Source organism: Fulmarus glacialis, unplaced genomic scaffold, assembly GCF_000690835.1.
Source record: "Fulmarus glacialis isolate BGI_N327 unplaced genomic scaffold, ASM69083v1 scaffold39331, whole genome shotgun sequence".
Lineage (NCBI taxonomy): Eukaryota > Metazoa > Chordata > Aves > Procellariiformes > Procellariidae > Fulmarus > Fulmarus glacialis.
Genome location: NW_009195425.1, coordinates 37 through 18,181, shown reverse-complemented (window position 1 = coordinate 18,181; position 18,145 = coordinate 37). Strand labels below are relative to the sequence as shown.

General features: G+C 34.1%; 1 protein-coding gene across 1 annotated transcript; it reads right to left on the bottom strand.

Moving 5' to 3' along the window:
• Positions 1 to 1,079: 1,079 nt before the first annotated feature.
• Positions 1,080 to 17,156, bottom strand: LOC104084311 (unconventional myosin-VI-like; the record flags this gene model as incomplete). Its single annotated transcript, XM_009588085.1, has 5 exons — positions 1,080 to 1,424; positions 2,875 to 3,093; positions 7,921 to 8,052; positions 9,424 to 9,527; positions 16,996 to 17,156. Coding segments are annotated over 5 exons (816 nt in total), but the record flags the coding sequence as incomplete, so codon positions are not given.
• Positions 17,157 to 18,145: the final 989 nt, after the last annotated feature.

Here is an 18,145-nt window from a genome sequence, read left to right as displayed (position 1 = left end):
TAATTCCCACCCACAAAAACTCCCAAAACAAACTGCTTAATAAGGGAACTGTTACAAGCTATGAAACTTGACAGAGGAGGTTAAGATAAAGCTCAGTGTCCGAATCGCTATGATAGTCCAGTATACTAAATCAGCACATAGAATTAAGACGATGCATTATGTTATTGGACCAAATTTTTATACAATCTAACAAAAGTACAGACCTGTGCATCTCGTTACAATTAAAATAAACAGGATGTCTGAGGCTCAGGCCTCAACATTCATTTAAGTTCTACTGCCACCAAAAAGCTGAACATATTTCCCTTATGCTATCCTTAATCTTATATGCTTCCACATATAAGTCTTGGACACTTTTGCATAATACATTGAAATTACACTACTTGGATAAACAAATTGTCCAAGAATTCCTAATGGAAATTTGGTCAGAAAAATAAAAGTCTAAACGAAATTTGCACTAAAGAGAAGAAAGAAAAAGAAACTAAGTGGTATAAGCCCTAATGAGCAGTACATTCTTTGAGTACGCCCAATACTACACACTATTGACATATATGAACACTCTTCTCAGAATGTACAGAAAACCATTTCTCTTAAACCAAGACAGAGAATGCATTAAATAGGAATTTATGGGTCCCAAGTTTAGGAGGATTTCCCATCAGTTTCTGAAAAAGTCAGTAAATACAGACACTAACCAGTTTTCAAATCAGGACATAAAATGTCTCCGATGATATAAAAGTATACTCCAACTTCTCCAGAACAGAAGTCAAAGGTAAGGCCTCACAATTCCAGTTATTAGAAACAGCATATCCTGTTTACTAAGCCACCACTTGAAGCCAACTATTCAGTGTTTTAAAGAGGAGATTTTATAAAAAGGTGGTTGCAATGCTGTTCTTTGTAATATGTACCCAAGTACAGACAGATTGCTTAAAAGTGTTAAGAGTTATAACAGAAACTGTTAAAGAAAAAGCAACATATAAACAAAATGCAACAAACTACATGGACTGAAATTTCTTCAAGGTCCTCATACCTAGTAAAGTTCACTACACAAATTAAACATCATAAAGTACAAATTAACAAACCACATGATTAATAAAATCTGTTCACTTTATATTAAACATCTCTAATACGATTATAGAACATTTATGTCCTCTGTTGTGCAGAGGAACTCTTCCCTTTGTATCACGGGCAAGGGTTCTCATCTTGAATGCTACTGTGCAAAATGACCATTTATTTCAATAGGTTCTGCAGCATAGCTGTAGCATACGTCGGGCGAGCTTGTCTGCTTTCAATTGCATTTTGAAGATACTGGATACCTCCACAGCGCTCCCAAATTTCTTCAAACTGTCTCGGCAAAATTTCAGCACCTCGCTTTCGAGTTAAGCCAGTCTCTTCAAGATTAAGCTCACACATATCCATATCATCCTTACCTGAAATGATAAAGGGAAAAAGAAAAATCTTTATAAAGTTTTTACATCATTCAAATGTCCCATTAACAAAAATTAGATCTCTGTTAATTAGATTTCTCTCTCAAGCTCTGGTTTGTTAATAGACTTCAGAGCTTATGGGGAAATCTGTCCTCAGACACAGATTTTTTTTTTTTCCCCTCCTTAAACACACAGAGCAGAAAAGCAGTATCAGAATAAACTAGTATCAGATGCTGCAACTGACAAAATTATGCTTAAAAAGTGAGCAGAAAGGAACAAAGGAAAGAAGCCAAGAAGATCAGCATCTTGATATATTCACCTGAAATCCACTACGGGATAACAACCGCATTTGTTTTACACACTTTCAGTTTTACACAGTTTTACAGTGAACTGCTGTTGTTATTTAATTTGTTTAAATGTAGCAAAGTGACTAAGAACTCGAGACTTTTCATCAAGTAGCCAGTATTCTTAATCTGTCAGCCTCCCATGCTAAACAAACAGCGTTTACCAAACGGGACTGACACAAGGAATCCAATGAAATGAGTGTAGCTCACTCACTATATTTTAATCTTATTTTTAATAAGTGATCCATTGAACATGGTTTTCATGACAGCAATGCTACTTTTAGCTATGGGCTTTGATACTGAACAGGCACCAGTTGCTACAAGGAATTCTATTAAAAATAATTAGCAGAAAACAAAGGAACTTCTGTTGCTAGTAAAGCATCACTCTGAAGCTAAACAAATTGGTTATGGCCTTTTCCTCAGTCCCCACGTTAAATACAAAAACTTAAAATACAGAACTGTAAACAGCATTTCTCCAGTGTTTTCTCCCCCTTTCATTATCCTCCAGAAAAGGAGGATACATTTCGTTACCAAATAAATCTCTACCTATCCACTGCCACATTTAGTTTTTATTTTAAGTGATTAAGATTAAAAAGCTATTCTCCCATACTAGGCAGCATAAATATGGTAAAAGCATCAGTTTGCTATTAGCACCATACTATGGAAAGACAATATATCATATGCGCAAATTGTTTTAATACAAACTGCTGTAATTTTTCAAAGCTAACTAAAAATCAATACAATGATGAGTAGAACTTTCCCAGATAAATTATGATGTTTTATCTTCATGCTGTCTCCAGTTCAGTGAATAATCTGAGGACACTTAATAATAAAACCATTTACATTTGGATTCCTACTCTGCCTATGATTTCCCAGATTAAAGTACATGTACAAGTAAAACACATGACAAGTTACATCTCCAAATGATATTCCGTAACATTTGGCCATCATCAACAGCGGTTCCAAATCCTCAAATTCTGCCCAGACAAGAACTGCTGATGAAAAAAAGAGGATACATCCTGGGAAACGTGTATCATCAGCCTCTTTTTCTAAAGAAAGTTATCAACTCTGAACCTTTTCAACATTTGAATTTTGCTTTCAATACCAACCCGCTACAAGGAGAATGGGTGCCTTGTCAGGATGAAGTTCCATTTGTCGAGCAATCCATGGCCCATCAAAATGCGCATACCACCAGCCTTTCTTCTTGTTCTGGGGATCTTTGTATTGGTCTGCGGGACGGATGAAGGGAATGCGGAAGTAACGCTGTTGTCTGTTTATTTCAATCTCTTGTTGCCTGGCTGGTAGCTGGGTTGTCGGGTTCTGTTGAGCTATCATACAAAAAAACCCCAAAAAACAAGAAAACAAAAAAATAGAAAACAAGAAAGCCGTATTATGACTTGCTTGATTAACCAGCAAAGTAAAAAAAAAAAACAAAACCAAAAAACCAAACCAAACAAAAAGACAAACAAACTAAACCCCCACAAACCTGAGAGATTCTCTCTGAATAGAAGGTCATCTGAAGTCTCATCAAACCTAAAAAGTATTCCCTTCTCATACAATGTGTATTCTTTTTATCACTACAGCTACAATACTGGTGAGGAAAGGCTCACGTTAACTATTGTATCTATATGTAATACTAGGTTGCTCAATGGCATCAGGCACGTTTAGACAAAACAAATAGAGTAAAATAACACTTTCTGCTTTAAATCAATATTTAAGGTAAAACTTCCCATATAAAATTTCTTACCAACCAGAAACATTAATGAGTAACTGCTCTACTTCAGTCCATCTCTTTGTAAAACAAGGTCACAGCGCAAAGAAGCATTTTCAGTTACAAAAATACAAAGCACGACTTGAAATTTTTGACAGTCAACACAGAAGGGGGTGTAATACTGTTAGAAATGACTAATTTGTTAATAGAAATGTTGGCAACAAATATTGCCACCAACAAAACTTTCTATCTAGCTTTCTGTGTACTAAACTCCAGCATTAGAACTACCCTCTGGCTGCTTTCTTTTTTAAAGAAATTGTTTACTTCAGACCATTAAGATCAACAGACCAAACTTCTAAAGGAAGCAGAGTCACATGAAATCTTTTAAAGCTTCATATATATTTTTGGTAAACATTTCCCATGTGCATTTTTGGACTCCCTCAGAATCTCACACATTTCAGACTTCGGAGAGAAACTTTCCTTTGAATAAAAGGAAAAACTTTCTATGTTAACTCATCAGCTGATCAACCTTCTTAATATTATGTATATACTATCATAATCAGTTTTAAACAGTAAATGCTCTTACAAGGCAAGATCCTTTCTTTTAATAACTGCCTCCCGCAAAAGTTTATTACTGATCTTGTCTTAGTGGTTTACAATACCAGTGTTACAAATACTCTGTTTAAGAAATTCTGAATGTGAATCTATGCCATCTCTACAAACGAAAATCAGTATTAACAGTTCCATGTTTCAGCATAAAGGGAATAATTAAAAGTGAATTCTTTTTTTGTCCATTGTCTATTAAGCAGCAAAGCTAATTTTTGAGCTAAAATGTAATAAAATGAAAAATGACAATCACTTCTAATAATGTATTTTTACAGTTATGAACAAGGCTAATAGACTAGCAACTGCATCTTGAAATTTCTTCCACTTAGATTCAAGCAAAAAGTTTTTCTAAATGTGAAGAACAGAATCTTTAAAAAAAAAAAAAAAAAAAGTACTATACAAATCATACCCCCCAATTTTTTTTCCATGTCCACATAAACAAAGAGAAGAAAAACAAAACAGATTTTAATAGGTAAATGCTACTTTTATACATCAACTCTGATAAAGCATGTATTTTACAGGGAGACATAATCTACAGTTTATAGAAAATTAATTCTGTTTTCTGCAAATAGTCTGAACATCTAACACAGCAGATCAGTGCTTTAGTATTGTCAAACACTTTTTGCACTGCAATGGTAATTGCTAAGGCTTATTTCTACCCCTACGCATACCTAAATCCAAGAGGAAATCTAAAAGACATGAATGCTAAGCAGCCAGTATAGCCTCTACTTTTCAGTACTATGGAACTGTAGTTCTTTATTCAAAAGAAACCATCACCTGAATGTTAGTTTTTGTGCTAGGAAAATAGCTGTTAAGTTGATTCCAGAGTTTTGCTACAACAAAAAGCCATGTGCAGACAATAAAAAATGTTAGAACAAGTACAGTATTTCTTGGGGAGAGCAGGAAAAAAAAACATAGGAGATTATACCTTCAAATAACCTACATAAAAAGGTTATTTCATTCTCCCTTCCCATGACTGCTCAAAGGGGTAGGATCTCATAAAGATAAGCAGTAAAGTACACCCGTAAATTACTAGAGAAACATATAATTACCATCAGTTGAATAACATTGCCAAATTGTAAAATAGAATTTTTTTGAACAATTAAATTCTATGTACACTTGTAGCAAAACACTGGATTAATTAATGTTAGTATAGAGCTCTCAGGTGTTCCTACTCTTCAAAGTTAGCTTAAATAACCATCTCCCCACTTACGTGAGTTGCTCAAAAATGGTGCAAAATCTGTGAACAAATATTACATGTTGAACAAAACATAAAAGTGCTGATCCTTTATAAGTTATAGTTTCATTACCTCAACATTTTTCACCAATGCTGATGATAGACAAATGGAAATTCTAGTTACAAAATAAACACAGATGTTGAGCTAAGTATTTCTATTCATTTTCTGCTCACTGACATATATAAAATGTCTCCTTTCCTCAAGTTTCATAGATTTCCAACTGCTTCTATTTTCACCAGGATTTAATTTTGAAATTGTTTACTTCAATGATTTGCGATGCCTATTACAAAACCTCAGTTGTATACATGCTAAGCACAATTGCTGTAACAAATCTGCTAGTTAATTAATGTAGTACTTTTAATTTTGGACATTTCTGCTAGGAAAAAATTTCTAGACCTCTATTAATACCAAATCTGCCTATTCCAATAATAATACACAAATCAGTGTTTAGCTTCTATACTGGATGTATGAATTTAATTAAAGGATACCTGTAAAATTATATGACATCAGTGAAAAGACAGAAAGAAGAAACTAGATCATTTGAAGCACACATCCACTGACACCCAAAAGACTTTTAGCTTAAACATCTAAGAAATCAGAGTTCCTTCTTACTACCTTCTCAGATCGTTACAATACATAGATGTGAAATGCCCATGTAGTATAATTATTTGCAATAGGTAGAATTACTTCTGAAATTAAGGAGAGCCTCTAAAAGTCACTATCAGTGCCCTTCTTCTGAACTGCAATGTTCTAACTTTTCTTCAGGAATATCAAGCCATATTTCAAGAAAAGTAAAAAAATGCAATGAAAAACATTGAAAAGAATGCTGTAAATGTCTAACTAAATGCAATGAGATCATGAATATTCCAAGCTTTATTTGCACAAATCCAAAGATTTTCTGCTCTTTGGTACTTCCCATCAGCAATACTGTGCATGAATATTTATTTTGCCAATTTAGCTCCAGACAGAATTTGCAAGCTCAAATTCAAAGCAACTTACCACTTTGCAGAAAGTGCTTCAAATGCATTTTCCGGATGTTTCAGTCATAAGCTTTCTTAAGCACTTAAAACCACATTACTAGGCATGGCCACAAGGACCCGACCCATTCTTTGATAACATCTTTCCTAGGGTCCAGATTTCACCTGCCATATATCTGTACCAAAGTTCCCTGAAAAGCTCAAATTCTCAGGTAATGCCCAAGCAACCCGTAACTCAGTAAATGAATCAAGGGGAAGGAGACGCCTTTGTATAAGGTCTAACACTGACAGTAAGTAGGGCACCTGTATCCCCTGGGATCTGTATCCTCCATGTCCCAGGACAATGCTCTAATCCCAGACTAACGGAATTTTGGAGAGAGCATCTTCTGCCCATCTTCCCTTTCCTCTATCTCTCCCATTAACTGTGTGGCCAGGAACACAAGAACCATGGAACCAGAAGACCGCAGGAAAGATCTGACTGAATTATTATATCCACTTGCTGTGATTCTGTTCATTTCTTAGATTCCTTTTATAACACACAATCACTGGACTTGGGGGGTGTGGTAAAGAGTAACAATCCACTCTGCAAATACCACTCCAGAAACCGGGCACCTAATTTTCAGGTCTGGCAGTGTTAAACACGGTAACTCCTACACCTTCTTATTGAATTTAAAAGGCAGTCGCTTATTCTCTTTAGTGCATTGCTTTGACAATAAACATCCATCTGTGAAATCAGCAGAATGACAATGTAATAAGAAAGCAGGGACTACGCAAAATTTGTCATCCCATAATCAAAAATTGCAGTATCAACAGTCATAGAATTTTAAAAAAGAAAATGTAACCTGAAATATATAAGGCTTACAGTAATGTAAATAAGAAAATTAATAGCATCTTTTAAAAGTATCTACATCTATGTCTGTGTATCTGTATCTTACGAAAGAATAAAAACATGAGAAAAAACCCTTATCACCAGTACTTTTTGTTTTGTCTGGACCCCAAATGTAATACTGAATCACGTAACAGAGCATGATTCCTTCCAATCTGGTTTTTTGTAGCACCAAAAAAGTCACATGCAATTCTCTGATAGACGGACTACTTTAGAACTATTTTTAGAATCTCTATTCTATCCTTAGGTACAATTCTCTGTTCTGAACCATCACTAACTACTCTCAGAAAGCAACACTTCTAACTACAGAGGTCAGAACTAGTATGAACAACCTTAAAAACAAAGTCTCAAAAGTCTCAAAATGCAAATCACAGTTTCATAAATGGAAAATGATCTTCCTTAGTCTTAAGTAGCACAGCAATGAACATTTAGCAAAAATGCCAGCAACTGCAACACCAAATCAAGAACTATTTTTAACAGATGTGAGTTGGTATGAGAAAAGGTTTTAGGGAGAGCTATTCACTACATGTATCTGGGTCTCCTGAAAGTATTCTACTTTCTGCAAAGTGTTTGCCAGTTACAATCTTTTCAAAATATTTACCCTAAATCAATATAAAAATACTCTAAAAAACCCAAGAATTTCCTTCAACCTAGCAAAACCGAAATTCATTCGAGAAACGTTTTCTTTAGAATATTGTCACCAAAATTATTATAAACACAAAATTATTTCTCCTCACCATAGTCTGTGACTGATTTGGGAGCACGCTGTTCTGTTTCTGCATTGCGTTTCTTATTCTTGGATTTCCAAGCATGATATACCTTTAGCCTTCTGTGAAACTCTTCTCTGCAAGCCGCCAACAGTTCAATATCTGTCTCAAAAATGAGGAAGGAAGGGAGGAGTGAGAAAAATCAGAAAAATTATTTACTAAATGCTTTTCTATATTGATAGGTACATAATTTTAGATCAATTTGTAACACTAATATCTTATAATATAATATAGTATCATATAATACCATATAATAAACCCTCATTCTCTGCAGCAACAGGGCCTGTATTTTATGGCCCAGAAAGATCCTTGGAGTGCTATATATCCTTTTCTCCTTTAGAGGAACGGCAGTCCCCAAAGTAGCTGTTCTACTGTGAGATTTGGAGCAGTGAAATGCTACAAATAAAATTTTCACTTCGCTAAATTTGTCTGACATTATCACAAGCCAAGCAGTACAGAAACAGATAAAATTTCACCACTGAACTTTATTTCTGCACTAAAAAAAAGAAAATCAGCAATTTGACTGCTCAGATCTAGATTCTTTTTCCACTTTATTAAATATATTTTAATTTTGCTGACTTTCATGATACTAAGAATGATTGCAAGGCTTTTTCATTAGTCACCTAAGAGTATCCAAACTGGCTTCATTAGGGATGAACACACATTAGCACCATGTATTACTGCATCACCTATTCAACTGAAAACATTGCTCCAGTCTTGCATGTGTGAAAACAATAGAGACACAGCTCAAATTCGGAGCTAACTTTGGGTTTTAAATACAAAGAGAGAGAATGGCTTTGTTTCCAATTTCTACATCAAGGGAGTTATCTTAAATCAGAAATTAACCAAATGCTTTCAGTCAGAAGCAGGAAGAAACACTAATATTTAATAAAGGAATAATTCTTATGTGTTTCTATCTTCATAACTTTGGGGGGAAAGTAATTAACGTCCCAACTGTGAACTTCCCAAATGAAGTTACACATTCTGAAAATTAAAGAATAATCTGAACATCTAAGACAGAAAATATTTTACGCTGTGCTTTACATGACATACTTGCTTTTTTGTGATTTGGTGACAGCAAGAAATAAAAGCACAAAATTTCCTAGAACACGCAAATTCTAGGTAAAGCATAATAACTATTACTCCCTTTGTGGAAATACATAAAACTGAGACAATTTAATTAAGAAATTTAAGAAATTATAACATGTATTTTATGGCCCAAGCAGTTTAACATCATAAATATATAATCAGTAAAGGAGGTAACAAACGAAATTCTGTTTCCTCAATATGGAAATAGCTTAGTTTGCTGTCCTCTTTGGGGTAATAGACTTTTTAAAATTAATTTGACATTCATTCAAACCTGAATAAATTAATGAGCAAGTTTTTATCTTTGTCATAGGAAGAAAGTAACACCTTTCGTAAAACTACAACTTGACTTTCTCAAATCAGAAAAAAAAAAGCCAAACGACTTACCACAGGATGTATTGATTGTATCACGAAGCTCTGCATATTTCCACTTACTGAGATCATGCTTCTTAGTACCAGCAGCAGCTTTCGTGGCTTGCACTGAAGGACCCCTATAATTATTAAATAAAAAAGTATGTATTTTTTCAAGTATGAAACAAGAATTGTTACAACAGGAGAAAGAGATCCCACGATCAACACTGCAGCACGCTTATTACAATGAAAATCAGCAGCAGAGGGACTGAAGGGACTTTACCTTTGAAGGTAAAGTACCATATTATTTTCCAGATGTTCAAATGATTAAGAAAAAGTGAAAGCATCTTTTATGTCCAAAATTACATAATAATCTGATTGGTTGCCTAGAGATAAAGAGGAATTGTCATTAATAGTTAGCACTTAAGTGTGAAAAGACGCATATTCTATTCACGTGTACCCCACCCCACGCTGATGTACATTTTTCTTGGTACTAGTCAAGATGCAGAATACAGACAACAAAGAGTGGCCAAACACACTTTTAGTTCCATTAGAAAAACAGACACGGAAAAATATTTCTGAAGTAGACAGGAAGGGAGAAAAGGCGTTTCCTCTGCTGTTTAAAACTGGATTAGGACAAAATCCTTGATCCAAGACTAGAGAAAATATACCATGTCTTTGACAAAAGTCTAATTTGAGAGAAGAAATCAAGTTGATTCTGTATTAATTGTATATTAGCTGTCTGAGAACAGCAAGGCGGGGTAGGGGAGAAACAATCATTAAGAGATACCAAGGGAAAAAAGACCAATCTCAGCAGAAAGGCTGACCAGTATAAAAAGACTCATCTAGAAACAGTGTTTTTCAAAGACAAAAGATATTCATCATGTAGGTAGTATGCAATAAAGCCAACAAAAAATGCAAGTGAGAAATTATTAGTAAACTCTCCATCATCTTTAACAGTATGTATAAGGTTACCCATGTAACAAAGATTACATGTATATGTATAAAGTTAAACCTGAATTTTTTTTTTTTTTTTCTCCTTAAAAATAGTATTGATAAGAAGTGGAAGAACTCCCCCTTAGGAACGGCAAACTTCCCATGGATTATCTGGATATAAACTAAGTTCAAAACACTCCAACATTCAGTGACGACCAGAATACTTTTTAAACACTAAGGAATTCAGGAACGGACACGTGATTTTACCAACCACTGTTAATGCCTGTGACTAAGAACATGAGGCAAACTGAATTATCTTTCAGGATTTGAGAGGATTTGTTAGAAGAAACTAGATCTTTAACAGGGTAGCAAAACACTCGATGCAGTATGTCACTTTAAAAATTCAGAAGAGAGAAAAACAGAAGAAATCAGGCCTTTTCAGTTAAAGTCTGTGCAGCAGTATCTTTGTGGGACTGTTACATTATTACAGTATTTATAATCCAGTAAATTTTATTTTAAAGTTTATTTTTCCATAAAGGTCTCATGTGGGACTACGAAGTTTTATGTTGTTTATTTTCCCTTTTTACTTAATAGGCTATAAATACATTTTCTGTGAAAAATTTTTCTATGTAGATACAGCAGTTCTGAAAGCAGAGATAACAAATGCAATTTATTTTTAAGTTTCATAGAATAAAACTGTTTAACCAAATGTTCTTCTTAATAGCAACTGAACCATCTCTTCAGATGTAATTAAAACTACAGAATCTTACTGTTTATTGCAGCATCAGCTTAATTATGCCTACTCATACCACCGATCTGAGTCAACACACAGCTTCCAGTTATGGTATGTGAGAAGTCTGACATAAAAAAAACCTCTTTGACTTTTAATCAGTACATAGCTGAGGGACAGGAACTTTTCCTCACCCTTAGCACTACTCATAAACGTAGAACAAATCATTAGATAGAGAGTCTCCTTCAAAAATATATATTTTAATATTTTGCTACTGTTGGCATACCTGTAGGACATTAAAGGATTGCTGCTAAATGTAATTTCCGCTACCTGGTGTCTAACCTTCTTGAATCTAATTTGACAAATCCTAAGGATTTTCCTTAATTAGCAACACTACCCACCACTTTAAGAGTTTGCTACATAATTTAGAGCAGCAGAACTAGGCTGTAAGATCTCTGGTTAAACTAGTAATCTTTAAGAATGCTAATCCAATTGAATGGCTTAGCCTTTCCATTACAGTACTACTCTGCACTCTGCAGATCACTCTTTCGTTTTCTACACGACTTTAAGCGTAAGTCTGGCAGTAAGAGCAGCATCATACTTGACAATCAGTCTTCACCGCTCAATCTGACAAAGTTATGTATCATAAACAGTATTTTCAGACTTAAAAAAATCAGTCTCAAGTCAAAAGTTTCCAGTATATGAAAAGTGAAAAAAAAGTAGTTAAACAGGCATGCAGCAAGGAGTATTGCATTTTGAATTCAGCCAAAACACAGAGCCTCTGATTTTGCCCCAAAGTTTTGTGATTTTTTTGCACATTAAGAATTGGCCATTGTCACTGGAACTATGTCAATATATGCAATACAATCTAGCCATCTAAATTCACATGCTAACTTGATTACACACAATGTTTTTTATTCCTATTCTTAAAATGCCACTGTGTGAAACAAATTTAGTTAACAGCTGTGTTCTCAATTATCAATGCTACAACTGGGAAACCCATCAATCATGCGAGACCGATCGTCTTCAGACTATAAATACATAGCATAGTAGCTTGTTTAACAACAGATTCATTTTTAAAACCTCTAAACAATTTCGCTTCTTATGTAAACTTCAGAAAATGAATGTCAAAAGGTGATTTTTGTCCTCAAGTTGCACAAAACACTTTCTAATTACTCACTGATATGGAGGACATTATAACAATTTCTTTCAACAGAGAATTAGTATTCCAACACAAACTAGTATGAGACTGTTACGATAGAATTGCATTCAGATCTAAACCTGCATTCTCCTTTCCTCCTGCATTATGCATAAAATCTTGCACTAACATTCAAGAAATCTCAGATGTCTGAAGAGGGGTTTTAATATGCTTTTACCATTGTAATTTTCAAAACTGCTTTTATTTGAAGGGAATTATAACTAGAATATTTTCTTATCAAAAGCACTAACAGTTACATTAACATTAAATAACTTCATTAACTCTGTGTTGAATCTGTAGAAATCCTCCTTCAAAAGATGTGGAGCCTAGTTTTCTATTATCATTATAAGAAAAGTAAAAAGAGAAGAAAGCTGGAGGAACATTATCAAAATTACACAAAATACCAGGGTGAACTATTCTTTTTTTTTTTTTTTTTTCCTCCATATAATCAATTAAAATAGCAGAAAAATAATTGCTGGGAAAAAGGTGTTGATAAAGGAAATTTATGTGAAAGAAATAATTTACTTATCTGCTTAGCACTTAAAAAAAACCCCAGATTCCATTATTTTTCATTCCATAATAATTCAACCCATTTCACGTGTGATTTCTTTTTATAAAATGATTGATTCGTTTGGTGTTGTCTTCTCACCTACCTAGACAATATTTCTGACATTTCTGTGGCCATTTGTTCCCTATAAGAAAATTGATAAATAAGCATAAACCAAACATATCAATATAAAAACAGCCTTTGTAACTGTGATAGTCTCTTGCCAACCAAACTGAAGCTAATTAAAATGCACAAAAAAAGGCTATTTATTTTAAATAATTTCCATTCTGATATATATATATATACACAGTCCTGATTCTGTAAAGAGCAATAAATCACACAGGGCAATGAAAAATGGATGGTATGTAAAAAAGTTTACACTAATTATATAATCATCTTTAAATACATATTATTAGGTATATTAGATTATTAACTTGTTTATTAGACATAAGCAAAGTAGTGGATATAAGGTATTACAAACTGATTTGAAGTTTACAGATGCATGTTAATAAAGATTATTATGGGGTATTAGTAAATAAGAGGACAATATCAGTTTCCTTTAAATTAATTAGTGTTGCTTTTTTCCCTACTAGAGCACTCAAATGGAAAAAAATGCCATACGCAGTCATTTGCAGCTTTGTTCCATTGGCTCTGCAAATAGAAGATATTTATGTTAGATAGACTACTTTTTATTTACCTTTCTAATAACTGAAGTGGAAAAAGGTGGGTCATAGTATTTCCTATTCTCTCACATCTTATCATCTTACTTACTATCTTATGATTATTTTTTTTTTTTTACTGAGAAACAGGATTATATAGACCTTTTTTCTTCACCTTTCTCATCCAATCATGAATGTTAAATTATTTTTAAAAAGTTAAATTAAGATAATCTGGACAAAATGTACAAGCTAAAACTTCTCCCACCCTTTGTCCCTCCTCCCCACCCCCGCCCCAGTCTTTCAAAATCAAAGATTTTGAGACACGCTACTGATATATTTTATGCCTGGATAAGCATATCACAAGAAATAACAGCAATCCTCATGTAGCTACTCTGGGAACGGGACAGATAGCTTCTTCATGCAAGCTGAGAAAAGACACTGAGTTTAACTGCCATACTGAAGACCCACACGTACACACATGTAGCATTGAATATGCTACAAATTAGAACTTACTTGGATTGTTCCAACGGAACGCAGAGAACAAATATACTCACAACACCTTCACTGACGCTACCTTATTTTGGTGCTATATGCTACACGTTTCAATAAGCCACAAATTAAAAATATTGCACAGTTGAAAACAGCTATCTATTATTTAACTAATTTTTTACTTAAGTGCTAAGCAAGTACCCGCAGGTGCAGTAAATCCCTTATTACACATGCTTTCAAGTTGTGGATAAGTAATAAAATTGGATGAAGCGAGGAGAAGTCCAGCATATCCAGCACAGAATAAGCACAAATAAAAATGCTGGATCTACTGCCAGAATAAACAACCTTTGTTCTTTGACAGGAGCCAACGAGTATATTTCTCAATGAAACTACCAATACTTACGAACCTTTAAATATCTATAAAAACTAATGGTGAATGCAGCAAGGCATTGAGGAGAAGAGAAATAAAGTAGAGGCTACTCATTCTCAAATATGACAACACGCAAGTACCATACGTTCCTTAAAAATAAGCAAAATACAAGAGTTCTTTCAAAATGGCACATAAAAATCACCTTGTTCTTAGTATTTTCACCCCACAGGTAGTACAGCACAACGGAAAATATGCTTTTATTCATGCCAATGTTTCAGCATGAAATGATTTTTTACAAAATTGTGTGAAAACACTATAGAACCAGTATACTGCATGAATTCAGTATGGAGTGATACATGCTTTATCCTTCTACAGCAAAATTTTAACAGAAAATGGAAACATACATACATAAAAGTCACAGTGATTTCAGTGTATCATATGGTAATATGCAAGTCTCGAATCCAGAAGATGGCAGAATATAACTTCATTAGACTCTAGTAAAATTTTAATTTATATCAGTTAGAGTAAGTCCTAAGAATTTATGTTTAAATTATTAAGTTACATGTTTTGTTCAAACCAATAAATAGTTTTCATTTCAGAGAAGAATTCCCACAGCTTCTACCTTTAAGCTGATTCCTGCAGTTACATGGAAATCTACCCTTGGATTTCAGTAGAAGATATTGGGGTCTGGAGAACGTTTTACTTTGTTTTTAAACAAACAAAAAAAAAATCAAATCAAAGGTGAAATTAAAAGAATTTCTGGACATGCTTAAAACTGTTTGAAGTGAACTGCAGAAACAGAAAGAAAAAATTTTGCTAATGAGCTAAAAAGAAATCTCATATAAGCAGAAAAATCTCTCCACTGCTTTTTTCTCAATTTATGTATTATCTTGTTAACTTGTTCAGACCATTCCACACTTTCCAATCATTCAGAAGAGAGTCTTCATTCTCGTACTGCCAGCTACACAGCCGAGAGAAACTGGCAGTTATAACTATAAGGACGATTAGTTCATCATCCATTCCGGGACTATACAAGGAAGACAAATACCAGCATCACCCATGAGCAGTAGAAAACCCTGTGGAGATCAGAGCTTCACTGACAAAAAAGTTACTGAATTCTCTGAGCCCTTCTTGTCTAATGCCTCCCTTCTTTCATATTTAAGAGAAGTTTGCCAGGTTGCAACACTAGAGTGACTTTGGATTTACCTTCAAAGTATTGCACTAAAATTCAAACAGGGAAAGTACGAAAATCTCCAGAATGCTGTCTGTGAAGCACTTGGACATCCAACTGAGCATGTTAAAGTGTTATCTGAAACAATATGACAGCTATTGTGTAACTGAGGGCAAAACCACAATAATTTTAGTGGAAGTGTCTAAAAATCAGTATTGTATATGACAAAAAAATTACCTAGCTATCTCACATACGCATACAGTTAATAAAAAAGAAAAGTATACATCTAGATAAAATTTGAGTAGCAAAGAGAAGACATCTGGGAGCTTCAAATTCCATGGAAATACTTGGGATTTTCTTACACCCTCTTCTTTCAACAACAACAACAAAATGAGTAGACCAGTACTAATGAAGTCACCAATGATGTGATCATGTTCATAGGTACCTATATGCAATTTGACCAATAAATACCACTTTTACTGGAACTGTATGCCAAATTCTCACCTACACTTTTCCCAACACTGCTGTGTTCTTGGTATAGAAACAGAAAGCCAAGAGCCCTAACTCACTTTTCATTGAACCCTGATTAACATACAGACCCTTTAGGAAGTGCCCTGGCTGGGCAGCAAAACTTTGTTAAATGATATGTTTATCTTGATCATATTTGAACTGGGTAATCTGAAATCAGAACTCTATCAAAAAAAAAAAGCACAAATTGTTTTTCTCCTTAGGAGAACTATGCAGAGAGCACATCTTAAAAATGCTTTCCAGGGAAGAAACAAAGCAACACGGTTAGAAAATACATCAATTAATTACATGTACATATGGCTATAAAGCTTCTGAGGCATCACCTTTACACATGAAGAGCTCTTGCTTTGCAGGCAGCGTGGATCTGTATACCAAAAGTCAAGCACTTCTTGTGACACATCAAAAAGTTCAAACAAAACAAAACAAAACATTTAAGACAACATTTAATTCTCAAACCCATGTTAAATATATTCATTCCACTTTAAAAAAAACTTACCAGTCAGGACACAGAAATAACTACTATTTCTGCATTCAAAGAGGGATTCTTGTTAAAAAACACACACAAAAATTCACACTATACTACTGGAACCATCAAGTACCAGAAAGGGTATATTTTATTACTACTTACCACTGAAGAAATTCCATTCACTACTTTAAATGAGTCATTAAAATCATAATTTAAGTTGGTTACCATCCTTGCCAGAACTCATTTTTTTTAGAACTGCAGTTGTATTCACAAGCACCTACTAAATTACTGATGCAGCAAGACACAAAATGGACAAAGTCTTTAAGCAAAAGCAATCTATTTCTATTAAATTTCACAAGTTAATTTGAAAAATATTCCAATACACCAACTTAAAAGGTCCATTTAATTAATAGAAAAATATATAAAACCAACAAGAGCATATTCTCAAAGGGATCAGGATAGGAAGGGGGGGGAAGAAAAAAAAAAAGAGAAATTTAACTACTTAACCCCGTACCTGCGCAATCCTAAATCAAGCTGAGCCTCATCACTGATGAGTTCTGCCTCACTCTGGGCAATTCTCATTGCAAGTTCACGATCACGACGTTCCTGTTCAAGAACTGCCTGGTGCTGGGTTTCCTCTTCTCGTTCTCTAGCTAGTTGAGCCTCAATTTCAGCCTGTTTTATAAAAACACACCTTTAACCTTATCGAATCAAAACCAAAATGCTACATAAGCAAATCATTAGAAAAATGTGCTAAGTAGTATATTGATAGCTTTCAAAACATGCAAAATTTACAGAACTGAAAAAGTAACAGCATTAGTATTTAGTTTGATCCAAGAAAAACAAAACGGCTACAGATTGCATCTTGGTTTACATATAGTTTATCAAAACATTGTTGTCCACCACTTGTATTACATTTTCAAATTAAAGTGCCAATCAATTATTCCTTATTTAAAAAACACATGAAGCTTTTTGTTAACTATTATGGAAATTAGACTTCAAAAGTTTTTAGAATCATTAAAACTCAGATGATACAGAACAATATGGTTACTCTTCCATAGCGCTAAGACAATATTCCCTTGATATTCTGCACTTGGCATTATAGGACTTTGCAACAGGCATTGCTGTGCATATAGGTCCATGGTTCATTTTGAAAAGGGATCAAGACAAACACTGGAATCCTCTGTGGACCTGATCTGGCTTTGAATTTAAGCAAATGGTAAAATTCCAACTTACTGCAATGCAGAAGCAATCCAGATATACTGCCTTTGCGAGCAAAACTATAATTCTAGTTTACCATCATTATTTAACAAAGTATTTAACACATTTTTTAACACATACTAAATAAAATGCGACCATCCAAATCATACTCCTGAAAGTGATACACGCCAAGTCTTAGCAGTGCCTTTCTTGGTGCCCAAAAGTCAACAAAGGACACAAAGTCACTTTCCATTCATCATCAGGGTTTTCACCACTAAAGCAGTGCAGTAAGACCAGTGACTTTACCCTATGAATCCCATTTTAGATTAGCTGATAATAACAACCACCAGAAGGAGAGACAATGAGTAATTAACTGTATGTAGAAGAAAGAAATACCCTACTGGATTATGTATCTGCTTTGTATCCAAACACAGTGTTTCTACGTAAAAGTGTAAATTACATTC